At 42.2% G+C, this 23,895-nt stretch overlaps 2 protein-coding genes and 1 pseudogene across 2 annotated transcripts; all 3 read left to right on the top strand.

Moving 5' to 3' along the window:
* The first annotated feature begins 619 nt into the window (after positions 1-619).
* On the top strand, positions 620-10,254 carry LOC113696442 (3,9-dihydroxypterocarpan 6A-monooxygenase-like; annotated as a pseudogene).
* Positions 10,255-14,239: 3,985 nt separating this feature from the next.
* LOC113695665 (3,9-dihydroxypterocarpan 6A-monooxygenase-like) lies at positions 14,240-17,027 on the top strand. Its single transcript, XM_027214797.2, has 2 exons — positions 14,240-15,303; positions 16,251-17,027. Exons 1-2 carry the CDS (start codon positions 14,395-14,397, stop codon positions 16,887-16,889), a joined length of 1,548 nt encoding a protein of 515 aa, XP_027070598.1. The 5' UTR covers positions 14,240-14,394; the 3' UTR covers positions 16,890-17,027.
* Positions 17,028-18,321: 1,294 nt separating this feature from the next.
* On the top strand, positions 18,322-20,622 carry LOC113696441 (cytochrome P450 93A3-like). Its single transcript, XM_027215854.2, has 2 exons — positions 18,322-18,564; positions 19,958-20,622. The coding sequence occupies exons 1-2, from the start codon at positions 18,322-18,324 to the stop codon at positions 20,600-20,602; spliced, it is 888 nt and encodes a 295-aa protein (XP_027071655.1). The 3' UTR covers positions 20,603-20,622.
* Positions 20,623-23,895: the final 3,273 nt, after the last annotated feature.

The raw sequence follows: 23,895 nt of genomic DNA, 5'->3' as shown, positions 1-23,895 counted from the left end.
ATTAAATCAACCAATCAGCCAAGGAGAATAGTTGCCTTCTGCAGGCCCCAAATTTGGTGCATTGCAACTTGCGAGTCGGTATTGTGTTTTACCAACAAGCTGAGAACTTGAGACAAGGGCTTGGTCTTGTTTGGTGGGACTTGGTTGTCTACATTTCGGCCATCCTATGGAAATGTGACATCCAACTTCAAGAATCAACGACAGGGACAACTAAGCATCCAGTTTTCTCTCTGGCAAAAAAAAAAACAAGCTAGTGAATCTTTTGTGTTGCAAAGAAACTTTCTAATAGGGAACTTCTAGCCAAAGAAAGTGTCGTTTCTGAAAGTTAATGTTTATATGTATATTAGGCTTATTGCTTTGTCTCACATACTTCTACATTTACTTCTGATAGGGACTTTGTTCCGGCCCAATACAACTTCTTGAAAAACCACATTACCTCTTTGAAAAACCACACTAGTGCTTGCTTTGCTCCACATATACTAAGGGCACTTCTAAATCTGTCTACCGTTTTATCTGTAGCCGGTTTCTGAGTTTGTTTCTCATAGTTCATTCACTCAATATAAGCATATCACTGATGTGGTAGGAGAAAAAATATCGATCGAATTATTGAATGCAAACCATGATTCTTGTCTCGGATATCCTCTTTTATTTTCTTCTGCTGTTTGTTTGGTCCTTTACGGTCTACCTTTTCCGTTCCAACGTTAAACAATGGCCGATATCCAAAACTCAAATCCGACACCCTCCCAGCCCTCCGGCATTGCCTTTGGTTGGACATCTCCATTTACTTGGTCCAGCATTGTCCAAGTCTTTCCAAGCCCTGGCCGCCCGCTATGGTCCCCTCATGCGGCTCCGTCTTGGTTCCAAAAGTAGCATTATTGTTACTAATGCAATCATTGCTAAAGAAATGCTGAAAGATAACGAGATGAATTTCGTTTCAAGACCCGAATTAAAGTCCTCTGTGTTCAACATATATGAAGACTGCACGTTCATTTTCGCAGAATATGGCGCGTATTGGCGTTTCATGAAGAAACTATGCATGACTGAGCTTCTTTCGATGCCACAGGTTAACCGTTTCATGGATATCCGGAGGGAGGAGACGATGAAGTTGTTGGAAACCCTTGTTAAGTGCTCTGGACAGGGAAAGGTGTGTGATCTGGGGGTGCATCTTATGACATTAACCAACAACGTGATATGCAGGTCGGCGTCACGCGGGCCCTGGACCAGGTGAAGGGCCTCAACCCGCCCGGCTTCAACTTGGCTGACTTCAAGGACTACAACCCCTCGACCGAGGGGAAGCTGGACTGGCTCTTCGACGGGTACTGCAAAGGGCATGCCCTGAAGGACCTAGTGGGCAGGAGCGACGTGGGGGCCGAGCTGCCGGAGCTTCCCCTGGAGGAGGAGGAGACCCCTGGCAGGGCTTCCGGGAAGGAGCCGGTGGCCTAAGGCAGTGACCACTCCAGAAACCCTTTCCATCCCCTTATAAGGATGTGGCCATGCCCCGCAGTTCACGATCTCCGCGGACATCCTTTTTAACAGCCTTCTCCCCCCGCCTCTCAACATGCTTAAGGTGTACCTTCAGCTCCCACCTCTCAACATGCTTAAGGTGTACCTTCATCTCCCACCTCAAGCAGGTCGCCAGCAAGAAGAAGGCATAGCTAGGTTTTCCTTTCCTTGTATAGCTCGGTAGGCTTTGTAATAGATAGGGTCTGAATGTATATATGAGATGAAATTTGAATGAAACTATCTGATTTTACCCTCAACTCTTTGTTAGCGGCGAACCCTAGTAACCGAAAAGGAACACCGACCTCCCGGGTCGAGCCCCAAATAAATCCACCAAGGAAGCGTGCCGACCTCTTGGGTCGAGCATCTATCGCCCTTTAGGCCAACGACCAAGTTGTCAGGAACACCCAACCATCAAACCATCAGGCTGATTTAGCAATCGAATTCTGATAACTGGAGTGACGCGTCGACCTCCTGGGCCGAACACCAAACTTCTAGGCTTTAAGTTACGCCGACCTCTCGGGTCGAACGTCAAACCTGATTTACTGAAACAGTGTGCCGGCCTCTTGGGTCGAGCATCCGCCTAACTGTAAACAGTTTGCCAAAGGACGACAAACTGGGGTTCCCCTAGACTACCAAACTAACTAACAACCCAGCTCCCACAATCTGGGAGGCGAGCCGACCTCCTGGGCCGGGCACCGGTCCTAAGGCTCTTTTAAGCTGCGCCGACCTCCTAGGTCGAGCGGCAAAGTTCTAAAGACAGTTCTGCCGACCTCCTGGGTCGAGCATCCGTCCTCAAATTTCAAAGGCATTCCATTGATTCACTATCTGAATTTGTCCCTTAGCTGCCGGCCTCTTGGGTCGAGCGCCAAAAAATTTTCAAAGGTAATCATGCCGACCTCCTGGGTCGAGCGTCGATTTCCCAGATTTGAAGGGCATTCCATCCATTACCAATCCTGCCAACCTCCTGGGTCGAGCGTCAAAGATAATCATGCCGACCTCCTGGGTCGAGCGTCGATCTCTCAGACTTGAAAGGCATTCTACCCGTTACGAATCCTGCCAACCTCCTGAGTCGAGCGTCAAAGATAATCATGCCGACCTCCTGGGTCGAACGCCGATCTCTCAGACTCGAAAGGCATTCCACCTTTTTACAATTTCTCACTCCTCAGCCCCCCGCTAGGACACTTAGCTTGATCTGAGTGTGCTAGTGTAGAAGTGAAAAGTTAAACGACATTGATAATAAAAAGGGATGTAAAACGTGAAAACTGAGCATTTATTCAACGATGAACTGATACGAAAATCTCAAAGAATACAGTAAGATATCCTGGACCAACCTATCCTATGAACAACCGCAAATTCAAGAAGTGCCAGGTGCGGGGTACCTCTACTCCGTCTAGCTTCGCAAGCCTACAGTATCCAGCCCGGCTTGTCTCGATGACCTTGTACGACCCCTTCCAGTTCGGACCGAGCTTGTTGGAGTTATGAGCTCGGCTGACTGAGTTCTGTCTTAGGACGAGGTCTCCCAACTGGTACTGTGTATTCTTCACTCTCGCGTTATGATAGCGGGCGAGTTGGCTTTTATACTTAGCCATCCGTATCGCCGCCTCCTCACGCTTAGCCTCCAGCATGTCCAAATTGCACCTCAGTTCCTCTTCGTTGGCTGACGCAACGAATTTCTGTGTCCGGGGCAAGGGAAGGCCGACCTATGCGGGCACCACCGCCTCCGCCCCATAAGTCAGGGAAAACGGGGTTTCGTGAGTGGCTGTCCTAGGCGTAGTGCAGTAAGCCCAGAGGACGCTAGTGAGTTCATCCAGCCAGTTAGATTGGGCTAGTTCCAACCTAGTCTTAAGCCCTTGCAGAATGGTTCGATTTGCATTCTCTACCTGACCGTTGGCCTGGGGATGTCCGACTGAGGTGAAGTTTTGGCAAATTCCGAGCTCGGCGCACCAGCTCCTGAAGGGATTTTCAGCAAACTGTCGCCCGTTGTCGGATATCAAGACATGCGGGATCCCGAAGCGGCAGACTATGTTCTTCCAGAAGAACTTCTGAATCGCCCTTTCGGAGATAGTGGCCAGGGGTTCGGCCTTCATCCACTTTGTAAAATAGTCGATGGCCACCACGAGGTGTTCGTACCTTCCGGGAGCCCGGGGAAAGGGACCGAGGAGGTCTATTCCCCACTGGGCGAAGGGCCAAGGACCGTGGATGGGGACCATTTCCTGAGCGGGCTAGTGACGCAGCGGGGTGTGCACCTGGCAAGCCCGGCATTTCTGGACCAGAGCCGCGGCATCCCGGAACACCGAGGGCCAGTAGTAGCCTAGGAGCAGACATTTTTTGGCCAACACTCGAGACCCCACATGCGCCGCGCACAGGCCCTCGTGAACTTCTCGGAGGACATAGTCACTCTTCTCGGGAGTTACGCACTTTAGCCAGGAAGACAAATACGACCTCCTGTAGAGGGTCCCCCCGGCGTAGGCGTACTTTGCAGTTCTGAGTTGGAGTCGGCGAGCCTCGGTCTTGTTCACTGGGAGGGCACCCGAGCTGAGGAAGTCCACGAGGGGGTCATCCAAGTGGCTGGACTGTCTATAGCCAAGACCGGGACCTGGTCAATGCTTTTTTGTTTAACTACCTCCACTAAGACTTCCTTGCTCAGGTGGGCGAACGAGGAGGACGCCAGTTTCGACAGGGCGTCCGCTCGCTTGTTCTGTGACCTTGGCACTCGCTCGATCTCAAAGAGGTCGAACAACTTCATCGCCTCCTGCATCTTAGCCAAATATTTCTTCATGACATCCTTCTTAGCCTCGTACTCCCCGCGGACTTGGTAGACTACCAGTTGAGAATCGCTCCGGACTCTGATCGCGGTTATACCCATCTGGTTGGCTATCCGCAATCCTGTCAATAATGCCTCGTACTCAGCCTCATTGTTGGATGCCGGGAAGTCAAATCTGAGAGCGTAGGTCAGCTCTTCTCCGGTGGGCGAGGTGAGCAGCAAGCCAGCTCCGCTCCCTTCCTTACTTGAGGCCTCGTCTACGAATAATACCCACGGCTCTTCCAACCGCGCCTCCTCGGGCACGGAGCTTGGCTCGGTCAAGGACAGACTGGCTTCCTCGGCGAGGAAGTCTGCCAGGGCCTGAGCCTTGATAGCGGTGCGAGGCTGATAGCCGATGTCGTGCTCGGCCAGTTCGACGGCCCATTTGGTCATTCTGCCCGAGACCTCGGGTTTTGTGAGTATCTGCCGTAAGGGTTGATCCGTCAGGACAGTAATGCTGTGGGTTTGGAAGTAAGGTCGGAGCTTCCGGGCGGCGTGCACCAAGGCGAGAACCAATTTTTTCGCCGGCGTGTACCTCGGCTCCGGCCCTTGTAGAGCTCGGCTAACATAGTATATTGGCCGTTGAGCCCCCCTGTCCTCCCGCACCAAAACCGCGCTAACGGCCTCGCTGCAAGCAGACAAGTATAGGAATAGAGTCTCTCCCTGCTCCGGGGCGGTCAGAGCAGGAAGCTCAGCCAAGTATGCTTTTAGGTCGGTGAAGGCTGTCTGGCACTCCTCCGTCCACTGGAAGTCCTTCGACGCTTTCAGCATTAGGAAGAAGGGCAGCCCTCTCACCACGGAGCGCGAGAGGAACCTGTTTAGGGCGGCCATTCTTCCCGCGAGCCGTTGGACCTCCTTGACGCTCCTCGGGGGGGCCATGTCCATGATGGCCTGGAGCTTATCCGGGTTGACCCGGATCCCCTCTCGGGAGACCAGGAAGAGCAGGAACTTTCCCGACCTAACCCCGAAAGTACATTTCTTTGGGTTCAGCCCAATCCGATTTTCCCGCAGAATGTTGAAGATTTCCCTAAGATCGGGGACAAGCTGCCGACCAGTCCGGCTCTTGACGATCATATCGTCCACGTAGACCTCATACTCTTGCCGATCTGATTCTGGAATAGTTTGTTGACCAGACGTTGGTAGGTGACTCCAGCGTTCTTTAGCCCAAACGGCATGGTCCGGTAGCAGTAACTTCCTTCCTCGGTGATGAAGGAGGTTTTCTCCCGGTCTTCTTCGGCCATCTCTATCTGGTGGTATCCCTTGAAAGCATCCAGGAAACACAAAACGTCAAAACCAACAGTAGAGTCTACTAACCTGTCGATCCTTGGCAAGGGGAAGCAGTCCTTCGGACAGGCTTTATTGAGATCTGTAAAGTCCACGCACATCCTCCAGGACTGGCCCTCCTTCTTCACCAGGACGGGGTTGGCTAACCAGGTCGGGTAGTACACATCCAAGATGATTTTAGATTCCAATAACTTCCCGACCACCTTCCTGATCACTTCATTTCTCTTTGGGGCGAAACTCCATTTCTTCTGCTTCACTGGCTTGAAACGGGGGTCTACGTTGAGGTGGTGGACAGCCAGGTCAGTTGAAATCCTAGGCATGTCCTCTACCGTCCATGCGAAAACCTGGGCGTACTCCCTTAGCAGGACCTTCAAGCCCTCCTTCTCTTCGGGGGGTAGCGACGCACCAACACGGAGGATCTGGTCGGGCCTGTCCTCTCTCAATGGGAACTCCTCGATCTCGTCCTGGGTGCCCAGCTGCCGGGCCTCCTCCCCCGGGATGTAGGGCTCCAAGCTGGTCATTTGGGCAACCACCTTCTCATGTCTCCGGAGCACGGCCAAGTAGCAAGGTCGGGCCACCTCTGGATCCCCCCGCACCTCAGCTATTCCTCCCGGGGTGGGGAATTTGACGCTGAGGTGGAGGGACGAGGGGATAGCTCGGAGGGTGTTCAAGGCGGGCCGCCCCAGGAACACGTTGTACGGGGATTGTTGTTTGACCACCACGAAATTGACGGGAATGGTTCGGCATTTGGGCGTCTGCCCCACTGTAACCATCAAGGTGATCATCCCCTCCGGAGTGATGGGCGGTCCGGTGAAGCCCACCAGCGGTGTCCGAACCGGGGTTAGCTGCCCGTCCTCCAAGCCGAGCTCCTTGAACACCCGGTAAAAGAGGATGTTCCCCTGGTCGACGTACACTTTCTTCACCCGCTAGTTATTGGTCACGACGTCTATCACGATAGTGTCGTGGTTTCCAGACGCCAGGGGAACCGGATCCCTTGGCCCGAAGGTGATCTTTTCGTCCATACGCAGGCGCTTCAAGGAGTCATCCCCCTCCGGAGGAGGTCGCCTGTTCTTCCGAGCTGCATGGCTGTCCCCTCCCGTGGGACCCCCAAATATGGTGTTTATTACCCCTGCCAAGTTCTAAGTGTCCTGGTCGGGAGAGTTGCCCCGAGGGACGTCACGTCGCTCAGGGCGGTAGCGACGCTGGCCCTCGTCCCTGTCTCCGTGGTAGGTGCGTCCGCGCTCCTGGCCTGGTCGACCTTGCTGCACGAATCGCCCCAGGAAGCCGCGCTGGATCAGATCCTCTATCTCCTTTCGCAGGGCCCAGCATCCCTCGGTATCATGCCCAACATCACGGTGAAAGGCACAGTACCGGTCCTGATTCCTCTTGTTCCGGAGTGTCCCCATTTTAGGTGGCCGCCCCACTAGGCCCTCCGCCTCCATAACGGTCAAAACTTGGGCTCTGGGCCGAGTCAGGGGGGTGTAGCCTTTTTCTGGAAGCGGCGGTTGAGCGGGGGCTTTATCCTTTGAGAGCCGGTCGAAAACATTCTTCTTGGCCGGGCCGTCCTTATTCTCGGGCGAGTTTACCCGTTCTCTCCGATCTCCGATCTCTCGATCTGACTCTCTTTTGAGGTGAGCAGCCTCTTCCGCATTAGCGGCTGCGTGAGCCCTAGTTAACAGCTCTTCCAGGTCTCCGGGAGGCTTCTCGGCGAGCATGAGAAAGTGCTCTTCCACCCTGAGCCCATTCATGAAGGCGGCCATGACAACCTTTTCATCATTGTCTCTGATCTGCAAGCTCTCCATGTTGAAGCGGGTCATGAAGTTCCTCAAGGACTCGTCCGGCTTCTGCCTGATTGCCATCAGATGAGTCACGTTTTTCGAGTACGTCTTCGAGGAGACGAACTGGGCGGCGAACTGCCTGGCCAGCTCGGGGAAACTCCGGATTGACCCCGGTGCCAGACCTTGGAACCAGAGCCGGGCCTTCTCTTTCAGGAACATGGGGAAGGTTTTGCAGCGGACCCTATCCGCAGCGGTTTGCAGGCGCATATGGGTCAGGAAGACCGAAAGGTGATCTTCCGGGTCTGTCGAGTCGTCGTACAGCTCGATATTTGGGATCTTGAACCTCCGGGGTAGTGGGTAGTCCTCTATCTATCGGGTAAAGGGCGAGGTGGTATAGTTGTTCTCGTACAACTGCGGCCGCAGGATTTGCTCAAACTCGTCTCGGACAGGCTTCCACCGGGGGTGGTCCCGCGGCCGGCTCTTGACAGATCGGCCGGGGGAGCGCTCAGGCTCCTTTCGCGCAAGCTTCCACGAGGAGGAATTCCTTGGTCGGCCCCCAGCAGACCGGTAGCGAGAGTACCCCTAGCTATCCCCGACCACCGAGGTCCGCGGCCGAGGGGGAGTCCGTGGGCGTTTCCTCCTGGGGGCTGGTCCCAGGACTCATCCTCCGAGGGAACGGGAGGTGATTCCCTCTCCTTCCCCTTCGCCTTGGAGGTTTGGGCGCCCCCGGCTTCACCCCCCTCCTTTGCTTGCCAAATTATGTCTTCTAGCATGGGAAGGTTCTCCGTCACGAACTGAAAAATCTGCTGCCTCCGTTCCCCTGAAAGGGCAGAGCCCCCAGGGCCCCGGGCCGCCTCGGTCTCCATTCGCCGGGACCCCTCGCCGGCTCCTGGATCGGTGTTCTCAACGGTTCGCTTGGAACGTGTTCTCGCCATCAACACAACTACTGGTACCTTTCTTCGGGTTCCCACAGACGGCGCCAACTGAAGAAGCACGAAACTTTCCCGGACCGAGCTGACCTGATGAGCTCGGCGTGCTGATGAGAAGAGCGCGTCCTAAGCCTGAAACACGAACAGGAAAGTGATCCAATGGGGGGGCCCCGAGGTTGTCCCCGAAGGCACTCAGACGGTCAAGTTAGTTTTCCGGTGAGTGAGGTTCACGGGAAGTAAAAACGGTCGGGAGCAATTGTCTAATAGTGAGCGTACCTTGCGCAGCCGGTGTGCGTTATTATTTATACCTACTTAGGAGCCCGACCTCTGTACGTTTCGGGACCTGCCCAGAATAGCTTCAATCCCGCACTGAGGGGGAGCAATCCCGACCTCGGCGGGATTGCTCTCTGGAGCCCCTTGGAGCACTAGCGGCGGGGGGCCGCAGGACGGTTCCCGTTGGCCTGGGGGTCTAGGCCCAGTTCGGACCTCCCTGGGCTGCCACGTGTATGGGTCCAGGACGGGGCCTCTGCACCAACCGGCCTCAAATAGCTGCTATCAGCTACTTAACTTATGGCTCACAGGACTTCGCTTTCGCCCCGTATGGACCGTATTGGAAATTCATGAAAAAACTCTGCATGTCTGAACTTCTTGGAGGTCGGACCTTAGACCTAATGTTTCCCATTAGACATTCTGAAGTAAAAAATTTAATACAATCATTTGCAACGTATGCAAAAGCTAGCAAGGCAGTTGATATTCGAGCCGAGCTAATGAGAACAACGAATAATGTGATATCAGAAATGATCATGAGCAAAAAGTGTTCTGGAAATGATTCTGAGGCCGTGGAAGTTAGGAAGGCGATTCAAGAGGGTTTTGAGCTCTGTGGACAGTTTAACTTGTCTGACTTATTCTGGTTTTGTAAGAACTTGGATTTGCAGGGACTTGGAAAGAGGCTCAAGAGAGTTCGCGACAAGTATGATGAGATACTGAAAAAGATCATCCTGGATCACCAGGAGATGAGAAAGCAAAGGCAACCTGCTGATGGTGAACCTGCCAAGGATCTTCTTGACATTTTACTTGATATATCAGAAGACGAAAACTCTGAGTTCAAATTGACAGAAGAGCATTAAAGCTTTCATTCTGGTAATTTTGTATTATCTTGTCGATATTCATCTATATCAGTCATTAATGACTACAAAATCATAACTGTAAAATGGACATCCGTCCAACTTCTCTGGTGCTATTTCCTAACATATTACTACCTAATTGATAATTTACTATGTTTGATCATTTACAGGATGTATTTACCGGTGGATCAGATACATCAGCTATTGCAGTGGAATGGGCACTAGCAGAGCTAATTAACCATCCATGTGTAATGGAGAATGTTGCACAAGAAATTGATTCTGTCGTTGGAAAAGGTAGACTGGTAGAAGAAACAGACATTCCTAAACTTCCTTACCTTCAAGTCGTCGTTAAGGAAACACTAAGGCTTCATCCACCAGGCGGGCCATTCATTTTGAGAGAGTCAAGTGAGGACTGCAGTATTGACGGTTATCACATACCAGCAAAGACTAGACTACTAGTTAATGTTTATGCTATTTCCAGAGATCCCAAGCACTGGGAAAATCCTCATGACTTTCAACCACAAAGGTTTCTTATTGAAGAAAGGAACCTAAAAGGGCAATATGATGTAAGGGGACAAAATTATCATTTCTTGCCATTTGGTAGCGGCCGAAGAGGCTGCCCTGGAATTTCACTGGCATTACAAGTTGTTCAAACAGGCCTTGCTGCTATGGTCCAGTGTTTTGAATGGAAGGTTGATGGTAAAGAAGATGGCAAAATTGACATGGAAGAGGGGAAAGGTGCAACTCTTCCCAGGGCTCATCCTTTGGTTTGTGTCCCTGTTGCAAGGCTCAATCCACTCCCAGCAACTGGACCAATTGTTTCAAGGGATTAAACAAGCCAATCAGCAGGGCAGCTTCACTTTCAGCAATTGGAGAAATTTCAATCTTCAACAACAAACTTTAATTGGAAGCTCCCAATACCTTATATTATAAAATATATGCACTATATATATGGATCCCTGGTTGAGTTTATTATATTTCAACGTCATTGAGCATATTACCCTGCAAAGCTCAAAATAAATCATAGAGTACTATAGATTTATGTTTTGTCCCCTTCACTCAAGAAACACTACCCTGCAGAATTATGCTCAGGCTTGGACTTACAATCGCGATGGAGTAACTTTGAGTTAAATGCAATTTGCCCCTTGAACTATCATTATTTACAGTTTACGCCTAACTCTCATTTAAAATCTACTACCTTTTACAGTTTTTTTACCACTTATTCATGGTTCATTGTGGAAAGCAATAAAAACCACTTTATTTTGCTATCAATTTTCTATTAATAGAACTAATGGGTAAGAAAGACGTCTAATGTGGAATGAACAGAGTATGTTCTTCACATAGCAAAGTTACTGAAACTCATTTAATTCAAAAACAAATTGCTAAATATAATATTAATGTTCCTTTGACCTGATTAAAACCTTCTTCTTATTAAATCGATCCACATCCATGAACAGATGTTGTAAATAGGGATATTAAAAAAAGGAAAAACCCAAAAAGTAGAAAAAAGAAACGATTGGACAAACCCAAAAGAAATTAGGGTAACCAAGCCTACATTTGAAAATGTCTCAAACCAGTCAAGAAAATAGAGTTAAGGTAAGGGTTTTGGTTTCCAAAAAGTGTCTGATTACCCGAACTTGAACCGCATGTGTCCAGTTTGCACAGGCGTTATTATTTGTACACAAAATTAGATCTGAAAAGAAAAGATGAGCCTCTTTATTGCGAAGAAGGATTAGTAGATGTTAAGAAATTAGGATATGCCAGCTCTACTTCAGGCTATTGCCAAGAAAACACTAAGGCTTCATCCACCAGGGAGGGAGTTATTCTGAGAGCATAAGTGAAGGTTGCACTGTTAAAGGTTATCACATACCATCAAAGACTAGACTTATATTCAAGTTATGGGGTATTCCTAGGGACCCTAAGTATTGGGAAAACCCTGTTGAATTTCAACCCGAAAGGTTTCTCACATAAAATGGAAGCCTAAATGGCCAATTGGATGTGAGGGGACAACATTTATCATCTCTTGCCATTTGGCCTGGAATTTCACTGGCACAACAAATTGTTCAAACAAGCCTCGCTGCTATGGTTCAGTTATGTTTTGAATGGAAGATCGATCGTAAAAGGAAATAGCAAAATTGACATGGATGAGGGAAAAGGTGCAACTCTTCCTAGAGTTCATCCTTCGGCTTGATTATCAGTTGCAAGGTTCAATCTAGTCCCGCTCATTTGACCAATTGCTTTGCATGATCAAAAATTACCCGTAACTTCATGCAATTTCGACTTTCCAATATAAAATAAGTGGAAACGTCGAATATTGAGAGATAGATTTTCACTGCTAAGTCCTCAGCTTTGAAAAATTAGAGTTTCCAGTCTTTTAAATTAAAGCTCTACTATCAGTTTAGTCCACCACGTTATCTTTTTAGCCACCTTATCCACACTATTAAGCCAACATAGCATGTTAAAAAAATTTTGAACAAAAATATCCTTCTCTCTTATAGCACTGTTAGATGGTTATTGTCACATGTCGCTTTATCCTCTTAAACCACAATCCCACTATTAATTTATTAGGGATGACAACTAGGTGTTTGGGACAGAGGAACCCTACCCCCTACCCTGTTATCATATAACTTCCCCCTGCCCCCACCTCATTCCAATCCCCTAGCGAGTACCCACAGAGGCACCTATTCCTAACACCTTTATTATTAGAAAAGGCTAATACTACCACCACCACTACTACTAATAGTACTATTATTTGGAAAAACTAATATTAGAAGTACTACTAATAGTTTAACCTAACACAATATGAAAAAAATAGATGTATTAATAATTTAACATGAAAAAAAAGAAGTGTTAGTAATTATATATATATTTTTAGGGGACGGGGTGGGGGATAGGTCGGAGTTATGCTTCCCCGCCTCCTGCCCCATTTAAGATTGAAGAAGAAAAATTCTCCCATCCCCCATCCCCTCCCCCCCAGGTCCACACCTCTCCTCATGAACACTTGCTTCCATTACCATTGAATCAACTTAGTATGTTGAAAACTTTTAATGAAATATCCTTGGGTTGTATATAATTTTAAAAAAATTAAACAATTGGAATGGCTATTCTTCTTTTTTTTTTTTTACTCTAAGAGTACCAAGAAAATAAAAGAAAAATAATTTTTCTTCTTTCTTTTTTAAATATTATTCATACCAAGAAAAAAAGAAATGGGTAAGAGGGACATAGAAAACTCAATTTTGAATAGGAGAAAAATATAAAAGAATCCAATATTATCATGATTTCAAGGTAGGTAAGAGTTGAGTGATGGATGGAAGAGTAAGGAGTGATTTTAAAATAATAAAATAATTATATTCTTTCTTGTTCTTCTTTTTTTCACAATTTAGTTATCTCTCTTTTCTTGTTTTTCTTTTAGTATCAATAAAAGTGCAAGGAAAAATGGGAGAAGAACACCTTTGACTTTTTTTTCTTGGTATTTAAAAAGGTGAAATAAGAAAGGAGAAGAACCATCTAAATTTTTGATTTTTTAATTATAAAAGAGAGGAAGGTATCTTCTTCTAAACCCTTTCAACATGCTAAATTCGCTTAACAATGATGTAAAGTACCTAAATAATAATATTAGGGGGTAAATTAATAATAATCTTATAGTTTATGGGGTAATGTAATAATGATTTTAAAAGTTAAAAATATTTTTTTTACTTGAACTAACAAACACCGTTACATCTGACGATTAGTTTTGAAAGTAACTAACAAAATAACGTTAAGAAAGAAATTAATTGTAGTACAAAATGTTAGAGGGGTAAAATGGGGTAAATACAATAACCCTTTCCAATTAGATTTTGCGTAGAAGAGCTTAATAAAATTTCGTTAGGGATCCTTCTAATTGAGTACTAATTTACTTTTGGATGAAAGCAGGACAGCGCCAGAAAAGCAATGCTCTCTTTGCATTGTTAGCGAGCGGCCCAATCGGAAGAGGATTGGCCCCGAGTTTAGTTAAGTCAAGGGCCGAAGGCAGGGGAATAGATCTCCTGAGTCCCGACTTTGCAATGATTGATTTGGAAAAGTCTTTCTTGATAGCCACCCACGAAATAATTTGCGTTGATCAAGTTCGAGTTGAGTAATTAAAGTCGTTGTCTGAGGTATTTTTTAGTTTCTGCCCTGACTTGGAGTCTTGGACTGTGGAAAATTGAGGAGCAAAATTAGAGAAGAATGAAAACGACATATATGAAAAGTGAGTTGCATTATTCAACCACTAGTTTGGGGACAAAAATTATGACCAAGGAGTACAAACAGTAGCGATTTGTCTATTATTCCAAGAAAGTTTGCCGGCCAGAATGGATTTTCAGGAAACCAAAAGTGACATTAGGCAAGAGAATGTGAATACTAGAACACTGACAAATTGTATAACAAAAAAAACTGAAGAAAACTTCACACTATGTAATGTTTAAATTGAAAAGATGCTAAAAAACCATGTAAAATTTACTCTATTCAGTTACAAGAATAAACATAACTAGAACAGGCAACAATTGTGAGGAACCACCGAGTCTGAAATCCATCACAACACGAGCATATCAGGAATATGTGGAGAAAATTCTATTTTTTTTCCCTTTTTTATGTAAAATTGAATCAGGATTTATAGCTGATTCAGAAAGAATTCAGCTAAAAACTGCAACAAAATCTTATCCTTGTTGTCTGGATGCAATTTTAGAAACGGTCAAGGTGCAAGACATAAGCAGCATGCAGTTGCACAAAGCACAGGGTTAATTGGAATCTTTAAAAGATAAATTTCGGTAAAATCAAAGAAGTGCAGGAAGGAGAACCTTGGAATATGAAGATTTACCAACTCTTCGCACCTCCGAGACAAGACAAAGGCTTTAACGAAAAGGAAACATCAACTGTGATAGTTTGATTATTCAATATAAGCAGCAACACTGGAATTTCAGCTTTACAAAGTCAGTTCACATTAGCATTCAATCATGGCCGATATCCAGGGCTACATTTTTCTGTTCCTTATTTGGCTAATCCCCACCGTTCTCCTCCGTGTACTATTCAGAAATCGAAAACTTTCTCGCCTTCCTCCAAGCCCGTTAGCCTTTCCGATCATCGGTCACCTCCATCTTCTTGCTCCAATACCCCATCAAGCTCTCCACAGGGTCTCAAATCGCTATGGACCTTTACTTCACTTGTTCCTTGGGTCTGTTCCTTGTGTTGTTGCTTCTTCACCCGAAATGGCGAAAGTGTTCCTCAAAACACATGAAAATTCCTTTTCTAACCGACCCAATTCTGCTGTTGTTGACTACATAACATATGGTTCACAGGATTTTTCCTTTGCCCCTTATGGACCTTATTGGAAGTTCATGAAAAAGCTATGCATGACTGAACTTCTTGGAGGTCGGACACTAGACCTGTTACTTCCAGTTAGACGCGATGAGATAACACGTTTTATGGAGCTGCTATCGCGAAAATCTAAAGCTGGTGAGGCAGTTGATGTTGGTGCAGAACTCATTAGGCTAGCAAACAATGTGGTATCAAGAATGGCTATGAGCAGACGATGCTCTGAGAATGAAAATGAGGCTGCAGACATAAAGACAATAATTCATGAGATAGCAGAGCTCACAGGGAAGTTTAATGTATCTGATTTTATCTGGTTTTGCAAGAATTTGGATTTGCAGGGATTTAAGAAGAGGATTAGAGATGTAGCTGAGAGGTTTGACGTAATGATTGAGAAGATCATAGAGGAACATCAAGAGACAAGGACGAAGCGTCGGCATAACAATGATGCAGGTCAACAAATGAAGGATCTACTTGATATATTGCTCGATATATCTGAAGATGAAAGCTCAGACATAAGACTGACAAGAGAGAACATCAAGGCTTTTATCCTGGTAAAACTCATGGCTGCCTCCTCTTGTTTTCTTTTACCTTTTATTGTCGCAGTCGATTTATGAAATTGAACTAGATTTCTGCAACAAAAATACCGTATCTACAACCATCAGGGTAGTCAATACATCAGATACAGGATGTTCATCAAAATAGTTAAAGGTGGAAAACTAGATGATTGTTCATTTGATCTGCTCAAGAAATATACGGTACACACAACAATTTTGCAGTTAAAAGTATACTAAATGCCCTGTTTTTCTGGTAAGTGGAGTGAGAGTGCTTAAATTTTCTGCATGCTCCAGTGACTTAGGAACTTTCTCGTTTCCTTGCTTCCATGTCCATATCAGTGGCATGCTACTCTGTACCATAGGGTATTTTTCAATGAATGCATGCTTTGAAGTGCCGGCTTCCAAGTTCCAACCCCAATTACCATATTCCTCGTCAGGAGAACATAAAAGAATTCAGAAGCTGTCAAACGTAATTAAGGGAGTTTTGGACTCAACATTAACCAATTAAATGGAGATTTCTAAGATGTGAACTCAGACATAGTACGATGTAGACCAACTTGGATTCTTGACTTCTGATTCAGATGATGTTTGGATGCTGATAGGCTTGCTTAACTTGCAGCAATTGGATTAAATATTTAATAAAAAAAAGATAAAAGAGAGAATTTGTTGCCCATGGATGATGGATCACGGAATTCATGGATTTGTTTCATGGGCTTTTTAGTTAAACTTTTTCTTCACCTCAATCATCTTCCAAAGATCAAATTGCACGCTGAAAAGATACACCTAAAATTTTTCAAGTTCAGAAAATTCTTGGAGCTGGTTGAGAAACCTTCGTATTCTGACAGTAAATATCATGTCTGTAGAGATCTTGTCCGATGAATGCGACAGGAAGTATGGCAGTTCAGTCTGATGTTGAAATTGAAATCTGTTTCAAATTCTTGCAGGACATATTTGCAGCTGGAACTGACACTTCAGCCATTACACTAGAATGGGCACTGTCAGAGTTAATCAACCATCCACACATTATGCAAAAGGCAGTCCAAGAGATTGACTCTAACATAGGAAAAAACAGACTTATAGATGAATCAGATATTTCAAAACTTCCTTACCTTCAAGCTATAGTAAAAGAAACTCTGAGGCTTCATCCAACAGGGCCAATGATCGTAAGAGAGTCGAGCGAAGACTGCGAAGTTGCAGGTTACCACATACCAGCAAAAACTCGACTTCTCGTTAACGTTTGGGCTATTGGAAGGGACCCCAATTACTGGGAGAATCCACTTGAATTTCGTCCAGAGAGGTTTGTTTTTGAGGAGGGGAATGTCAGCAATAGCCAGCCAGATGTAAGGGGGCAGCATTTTCATCTGTTGCCATTTGGGAGTGGGAGAAGAGGTTGCCCTGGAACTTCATTGGCTTTACAAGTTGTTCAAACAAGTCTTGCAGCAATGCTTCAGTGCTTTGAGTGGAATGTTAATGGAGAAGGAAATGGTAAAGTGGACATGGAAGAAGGACCTGGTATTACCCTTCCTAAAGCTCGTCCTTTAGTTTGTGTCCCAAAGGCTAGGTTCAATCCACTTCCAATATGAAATTAACTAGTATTGAGAAACTGCAAATAATAAATTATGTTTTGAGGAGGGTAAGGAAATTATATGTATATGAAACTCTTCTCTCTTTTTTTTTTGTTTTTGTATGAACTTTGATGAAATGCTTGTCATTTTGGATTATGCTCTTGTATTTTTTGTTACACCTTAATAGGAAAGAATTATGCTTTGTTTTTTTATGTATTTTCAGATTATGGCGAACAATTAGGAGTTTTTGGCTAAAATAATCTACTTTTCAAAAAATAATCCCAAAGTAACACTCTTTCAGTTTTATTCCCTTATTAATCTAGTTATTGCCATGTAGACTCCCCATCAATGGAAAAAAATAACTTATAAATCTTTTGTTTATATATTACACAGTTTTTCTTTATTTAGTGCCTTAAGGACATTCTGTAAACAAATTAAAAAAGGAAAGTGGATCAATAATTAGTGTTTTAAAATTGTTGATCACCCTCCAAATTGCAATGATTTTGTCGAAGAACTTTTTTTTTTCTGCCATTATTCCTCCCTAGCTTTGTTCTTGATTATTATATCACAAGTTCCTTTCTTTTTTTTCTTGTTACTTGCAATTATATATATGGTAGTCTCCTAACTTTGTAAATTTTAAGAAGTTTGCAAAAACTCAAATTGTTTGAAGTACGAGTAAACATTTCAAGATACATAATAATCATAGTTTACGTGAACTATAAAAATTCCACTATAAGGGGAAAGAAAATTTGAAAAAAATTCTCTTGCATTTTTTGACTTATCAAAAGAGAATACATTCCAAAAAAATAGGAGAGAGAAAATATAACTAGATCAGTGTTAGTATCAAAATTAACACGCTATATGAGCCAATCTAATTTGAGAAAGACTAATTAACTCAATAATAGATAGAGAAATATTTTTATTTATCTTTAAGATTGTACATAAGTAGCAAAATTTGAACTATTGAAAGGTTATTAAAAATCTATTGATGTGGATTGTATCTCTTAATATAAGATGGAAATGTGAATACTTTCCATACTCAAAGTCCACATGACAACAAGTAGGTTAACAAGGGAATATATTTTGAAAGTGCATTAGTTTGGGAATAGTTTTAAAGAATGAGGTTATTGTGGAAATAAACTCGAACAATTAGACCTCAACTTATACGCTAATAATGATTTCAGGGATAATGTTGATCATTTCTCGGCCTACTATAAAATGTTTTTGATTGATGCGCTCGGATAAACATTGGTGAATCATGAGAAAGATCTCACGAATTTTTTTTTTTTAAAAAAAGACATGATATTTATGACTTGTGTAATTAAAGAAGGCGTGTTGTCAAAGATTAATTCTTTTCACAATCTTTATTAAGTAATTGGATTTCGAACACTAAGATGTGCACTTTTTTTTAGTGAAGTGATAACTGAGATTACACCCTCGAACATGTGCAATGCCTCTTGAACACCGTTTGGGACCCCTGAGCAAGCTTGATCTGTTTGGATATGGGAAAAGGTTGAAGAGCTTGATTATGAAGTTTGATACTTTGATTGAAAAGATAATGGCTGAACATGAAAATGACAGAAATTCCGGTGGGAAGGAAAGGAAAGATATCATGGTTCTGCTCTTAGAGATTTACAGGGATGAAAATGCTGAAGTGAAGCTAAGCAGAACCAACATCAAGTCCTTTCTCATGGTATGCATTTTCTACCTCTCTCATTCAGACACACACAGGCAAACAGTACTAGTCTCCAGGCCATGAACAGTACCCTTTTGGTAATTGCAAATGCCCTTGATTAGGTTGGGATTAGGAACAACTGTATCAAATAATAAATCATTGAGACAGGGTTAATGTGTGACGTTAGATGATAAAATTGATGATTGGACACAATTTTTCATGAGTAACAATATTTATTGTGTTAATGTTTTCATTTATTGTTTTAGTACTTACATCTATTGTGTCGGTATATACACTTTATAGTACAACCAATATCTGACAATTGTAAAATCTTGGATCCTAACAAATTGATAAGCCAACCTTTAGTTAATGCTAACATATTAACTTGAAAGAAAAGATTAATTCCTAGTGGAAAATTCGACATTAAATCTGATATGGTGCAGACATAAATTAATAGTACATAATAGAAAAGTATTTTGAGTTTATTGATCGCCCCCATATAATTTAGACATTCGTCGTATATTGTGGAAACTTTAGCTAATGGAATTATAGAATTTGGAGTGCATTTTGAAGACAGTAGCTCAGATTCTGTGCTGTTATTGCAAGTAATTAATTAATTTTAACATTCTATTCATTAAAAAAAAAAAAGAGTAGTTTCCACTAAACAAACCCTTTTTTCTTTTTTAGAGTGTTGTCTATGATTCGGATAGAAGGCTTTCATGACTGAGCTAAAAAGGTTCAGCCAAAAAAAATAGAAGAGAAAAAAGGAAACTAAGAAAAGAATACAAAAAGTGATTAGGACGAAAATGATTTTTCAATCTCTTAACCTATTGATTTAAGCAACCTGATTGACAATTACGAGACTGGTTGATTTAAACTTCATTTAACATCATTTAATTAAGGGCAAATTCCACTTTACCTCCCTGTGGTTTAGCATTTTTTTACATAACCCCCATATGGTTTCAAAAGCTATATATAACCCCCTCATGATTTCGATTAAAGTGTCAAAGTGACAGGGATGATCATTCGCAACGGAGTAACATAAAATGTCAAAAATACCCTTATGTAAAGTTGAAAATTATTTATTAACCAAGGGGGGTTATGTGTATATTTTGAAAACTATAAGGGGATTATATGGCAAAGTATTAAACCATAAGGGGATTAGTGTGTCATGTATTTATAAGGGTAATTTCAACATTTTTAGAAGTTACGTTACGAATGACTATTTCCGTCACTTTGACACTTTAATTCAAACCATGACGAGGTTATGTATAACTTTTGAAATTATAAGGGGGTTATGTAAACAAATGCTAAACCACAGGGGGTAAAATGTAATTTGCCCTTTAATTAACGTTAACAGTAAGATTTGATTGTCCGTTTTATGTGGTTGTTTTGTTAAAATTGCAAACAGGAACTTTTCATGGCAGGCACAGATTCGACAAGTGTGGCATTGCACTGGGCAATAGCAGAGCTGATTAACCACCCACAAGCATTCAAGAAGCGTAGGGAGGAAATCAACACTGTAGTTGGATCAACAAGGCTAGTAGAGGAATCAGATATCCCCAATCTTCCATACTTGCAAGCCGTGGTCAAGGAAACTCTGAGATTACATCCTTCAGCATCTTTGATTTTTCGTAGATGTGACAAAGACTGCAAGATCAATGGCTATGATGTACTTGCAAATGAAAGGGTAATATTCGATTTAAAAGCAATAATGAGGGACCCAAATTCGTGGGAAAATCCCCTAGATTTTCTACCACAAAGGTTCACAACAGATTTCGAAGAAAGATATGATCATTCTAGGATGGATGTCAGAGGCCAAAACTTGAGGATTTTCCCTTTTGGGAGCGGAAGGGGATGCCCCGGTGCATCACTAGCTTTAGCAGTCATTCATGGAGCCATTGCCAGGCTTGTTCAGTGCTTTGATTTTGAAGTCCAGGATGGGCAAAGGTTAAACATGGAAGAAGGGTCAGGGTTTTCTGGTGCCATGGTTCATCCACTTCTATGCTATCCCGTTACGCATTTGAATCCTTTGGAGATTGCTAACAAGATTTAGTAATCTTTTCAGTTTGATTACCTACGGGGTTCTTGAACAAGTTTGAATTGTGTACTTAGCTAATTTCTCTTATGAAACTCTTCTATGTAACATTGACCTTACTCTCTCATCTTTTCGTACTTTGAACTTCTATTTTTTAAAGGAAAATTTATTAAATTGGTCCCTAACATTTGCCAAAAAAACTTTTTTAGTCCCTATCATTTAAAATCAGCCAGAATTGTCTCTAATATTTAAATTATGATTCATTTTTGTTATAATGCTCGTATTTATTCATTTCTCTAACTGAAAATAGCACGTCTCTCTCACGTGGGCATATTTTGAAGGGTAAAACCGGAAAATACACTTCATTTCCAATTGACTGAAGCCATCTTTCCTTCATATTTCCCCATTTGTGTCCTAATTGCCTCACTGAAAGAACGAAATTGAAGAGAAAAAACATAGCTGCAACTGGATGATTGTGTAATGGAGGAAGAGAATAGCAAGAAAATATGAAGAAGATGCTATTTTCAGTCGGAGAAATGAGTAAATATGATTATTATGACAAAAATGGATCAAAATTTAAATGTTAGGAACAATTCTGGCAAATTTTAAATGTTAGGGACTAAAAAAGTTTTTTTGACATATGTTAGGGACCAATTTGACAAATTTTCCTTTTTTAAATGTCAATGATGCCATCATATGCAATTTTATCAAGTCGACTATCATAGTCAACCATGCTTATATATGTTAACATTCAATTAACATGACGGTGCCAATTAGCTATAACAGAATGGTTAAACATAAATGTTTTATATATTGAATTGGCATAGATGGGGAAAAAAAGTAGCATAACTTTAGTGCATGGATTTGCATCTCGTTATATTAGGGGTAAATGGAGGCATCTGCTCGAGGGCAACTACCAATACCGTAAAATGGTGAGGCATTGGTGGGATACAAAATGGTATAAAGATCCTTTGTGTTTGCATCTCGTTATAAATTTTCTTATCAATTCAAAGAAAGTAAAATGTAAAATTTACCAAATAGAAATATAATTTTAGCTAATTCTGATTATTCTTTGTGGTCAATTTCTATTATCAGTTTCTGTAATATCTAAAGCAAACCAAAACAAGGCCATTAAAAATGCCAAAACATATGCCTCTATGGACAATGTGATTAACAATCTAATCTAGTACTACATTGCAATTTTCCGAAGTCTGTCTGGTGCATTATAGTCGGGTTGTCGGAGTCTAAATTCTACTCTACCAATGGATAAAGACAAAGACAAGAAATAATGTATAGTCCTCCTTTAGGCTTTAAGGCAGACTTTTATGGATCAAGAATACAGGCGGCTGTGTGTTTGCACAAAAGTTAATTACGTACTTGAATATGATTGTTGCCTTTCATGATCAGTCATGGGCCGGTAATTGTGGACATCCAAGTGTCGCGGGTTGGCTCCTTCCCTAATGCCAAAGCCCGTGCGTCCATGACTGATGCGATGATTGGGACGAACACGTGCGGACCGTGTCACAAAAAAGAGAGCTCCAAATTCACAAAACTCCTATAATAAAGGGCAAATTATATTTTGTTCCCCTCATAGTTTGGATTAAAGTGTCAAAATGACGGAAATGATCATTCGTAATTAGGGATGGCAATGCGCGGTCACCCGCCCCGCGGGGGACTAATGGGGCGGGGGGAATTTTTTTCCCTTCGCCTAGAAACGGGGCGGGGGGCGGGAGAGTGTACCCCCGCCCCATCCCCCGCTCTGCCACCCGCTTTAAAAAAATAAATATATAAAATATATATGTATATAATTATATATATAATATATAATTTAATTAGTTACAAAGTTATGATAATGATATTATTAGTTATATGTATTATATAATGTCTATTAGTATATATAATATAATTGATATTATTAATTATACTAATAATTATATATGTGTACTAATACAAATTATTAATTGGTGATACTAAATTTACTAATACATTTATACTAAATCCCTAATTACACTTAATACAATAACATTTTTTTCTTAAAAAAAGCACAAGCACAATAATGAATTAGTGATTGTATTTGTGCCAAAAGTGAAAACTTGACTACTTTAGTTATATTTATTTCATCATGTTGGATTGTATTCAAATAATTTTTATTTGATTGTTTTTATAAGTTTCAATTGTAAAATTACAATGAATAATAATTTGATGATGTGTTGATATTTTAGTACTTGATTATTTGCTAAAATTTAACCATAATAAAATTATATAACAAATTTTTATTAGCCCCACAGAGGCACCCGCGGGGCAAGGAATCAATCAACATCCAACCATCGTACCGTAAAAATTGGATCGATTCGATCTATAGTCATTAGGGCTTCCTAAAAAGATCTATTAAATTCATCAAGTTGTTCCAAAGGATCAAAATTATTAATGGAATTTCCTGCCGGCTTTCTGTGAAATAGTCGTTTAGCTTTCAAACACACCATAAGCTATATCAATGCTCATGAATAGCCAACCAACAATGAATAGGGAAGGTATTGTAATGCTATATATGAATGACCTTGTATTTGATACTGGTAATAGTGTCAGCAAAAAAACGTGTATACATATATATATATATATATATCCACTAAGAATAGTTAGCTTGTGGAGAAATTATTTTCTAACCTTGTTTCAATGTGGACCAGTCCTAACATTTGGACTTTAACATAGGGGTGCATTTAGTTCATCATGCAACCAAGGAGCATGCCCATTTTAATCTCATATGTAAAGTTCGAAATCTCTTAAGCCTAAATTGGGAATGAAAATTATTGCATTTTTTTTTTTTTGGGGAAGATAATTCTGATGTGGATGTTTTAGCTGAGATCAGCCTTAGTCTCTTTGACCGAAGAAAGAATAGCAACACTTTATAGATGAATTCATAAAACAAATAAGTTATATTAAATCGGACTATCTTTTCTATTTTAATTATTTATATCAAGATGAAAAGAGTTCTTCCACATTTTTAAAAGTTAAAAACAACATCACATTTCTTTAATAGAGAAGAGGAAAACAGTTATAAATAACTAGAATCTTTTGTTGTAGAAAATGTACAATTAATTATTAATTAAACTTACAAATAGTCTAAAATATTGTATTTGATTAAAGAGATTTATGTACATTAACTTGACTCAATTATTCTGATAATTTCAATATAAAGCTGGAAATAGCTTTCCCCGACATTTGTTGAGAATCAGGATTTGCAAGAAATAATATGAATGAACTTTCTAGCTTGGAGATTCCAACTCGAAATGATAACATGATAGTAGAACATA

This window comes from Coffea arabica, chromosome 6e (assembly GCF_036785885.1).
Source record: "Coffea arabica cultivar ET-39 chromosome 6e, Coffea Arabica ET-39 HiFi, whole genome shotgun sequence".
Classification (NCBI taxonomy): domain Eukaryota; kingdom Viridiplantae; phylum Streptophyta; class Magnoliopsida; order Gentianales; family Rubiaceae; genus Coffea; species Coffea arabica.
This window is presented reverse-complemented; position numbering and strand designations above follow the sequence as displayed.

Coding starts and splice junctions, on each gene's coding strand:
- LOC113695665 (XM_027214797.2), top strand. CDS start 14,395: ATGGCCGATATCCAGGGCTACATTTTTCTGTTCCTTATTTGGCTAATC. Junction 15,304..16,250: donor ACATCAAGGCTTTTATCCTG/GTAAAACTCATG, acceptor AAATTCTTGCAG/GACATATTTGCAGCTGGAAC.
- LOC113696441 (XM_027215854.2), top strand. CDS start 18,322: ATGCCTCTTGAACACCGTTTGGGACCCCTGAGCAAGCTTGATCTGTTT. Junction 18,565..19,957: donor ACATCAAGTCCTTTCTCATG/GTATGCATTTTC, acceptor AATTGCAAACAG/GAACTTTTCATGGCAGGCAC.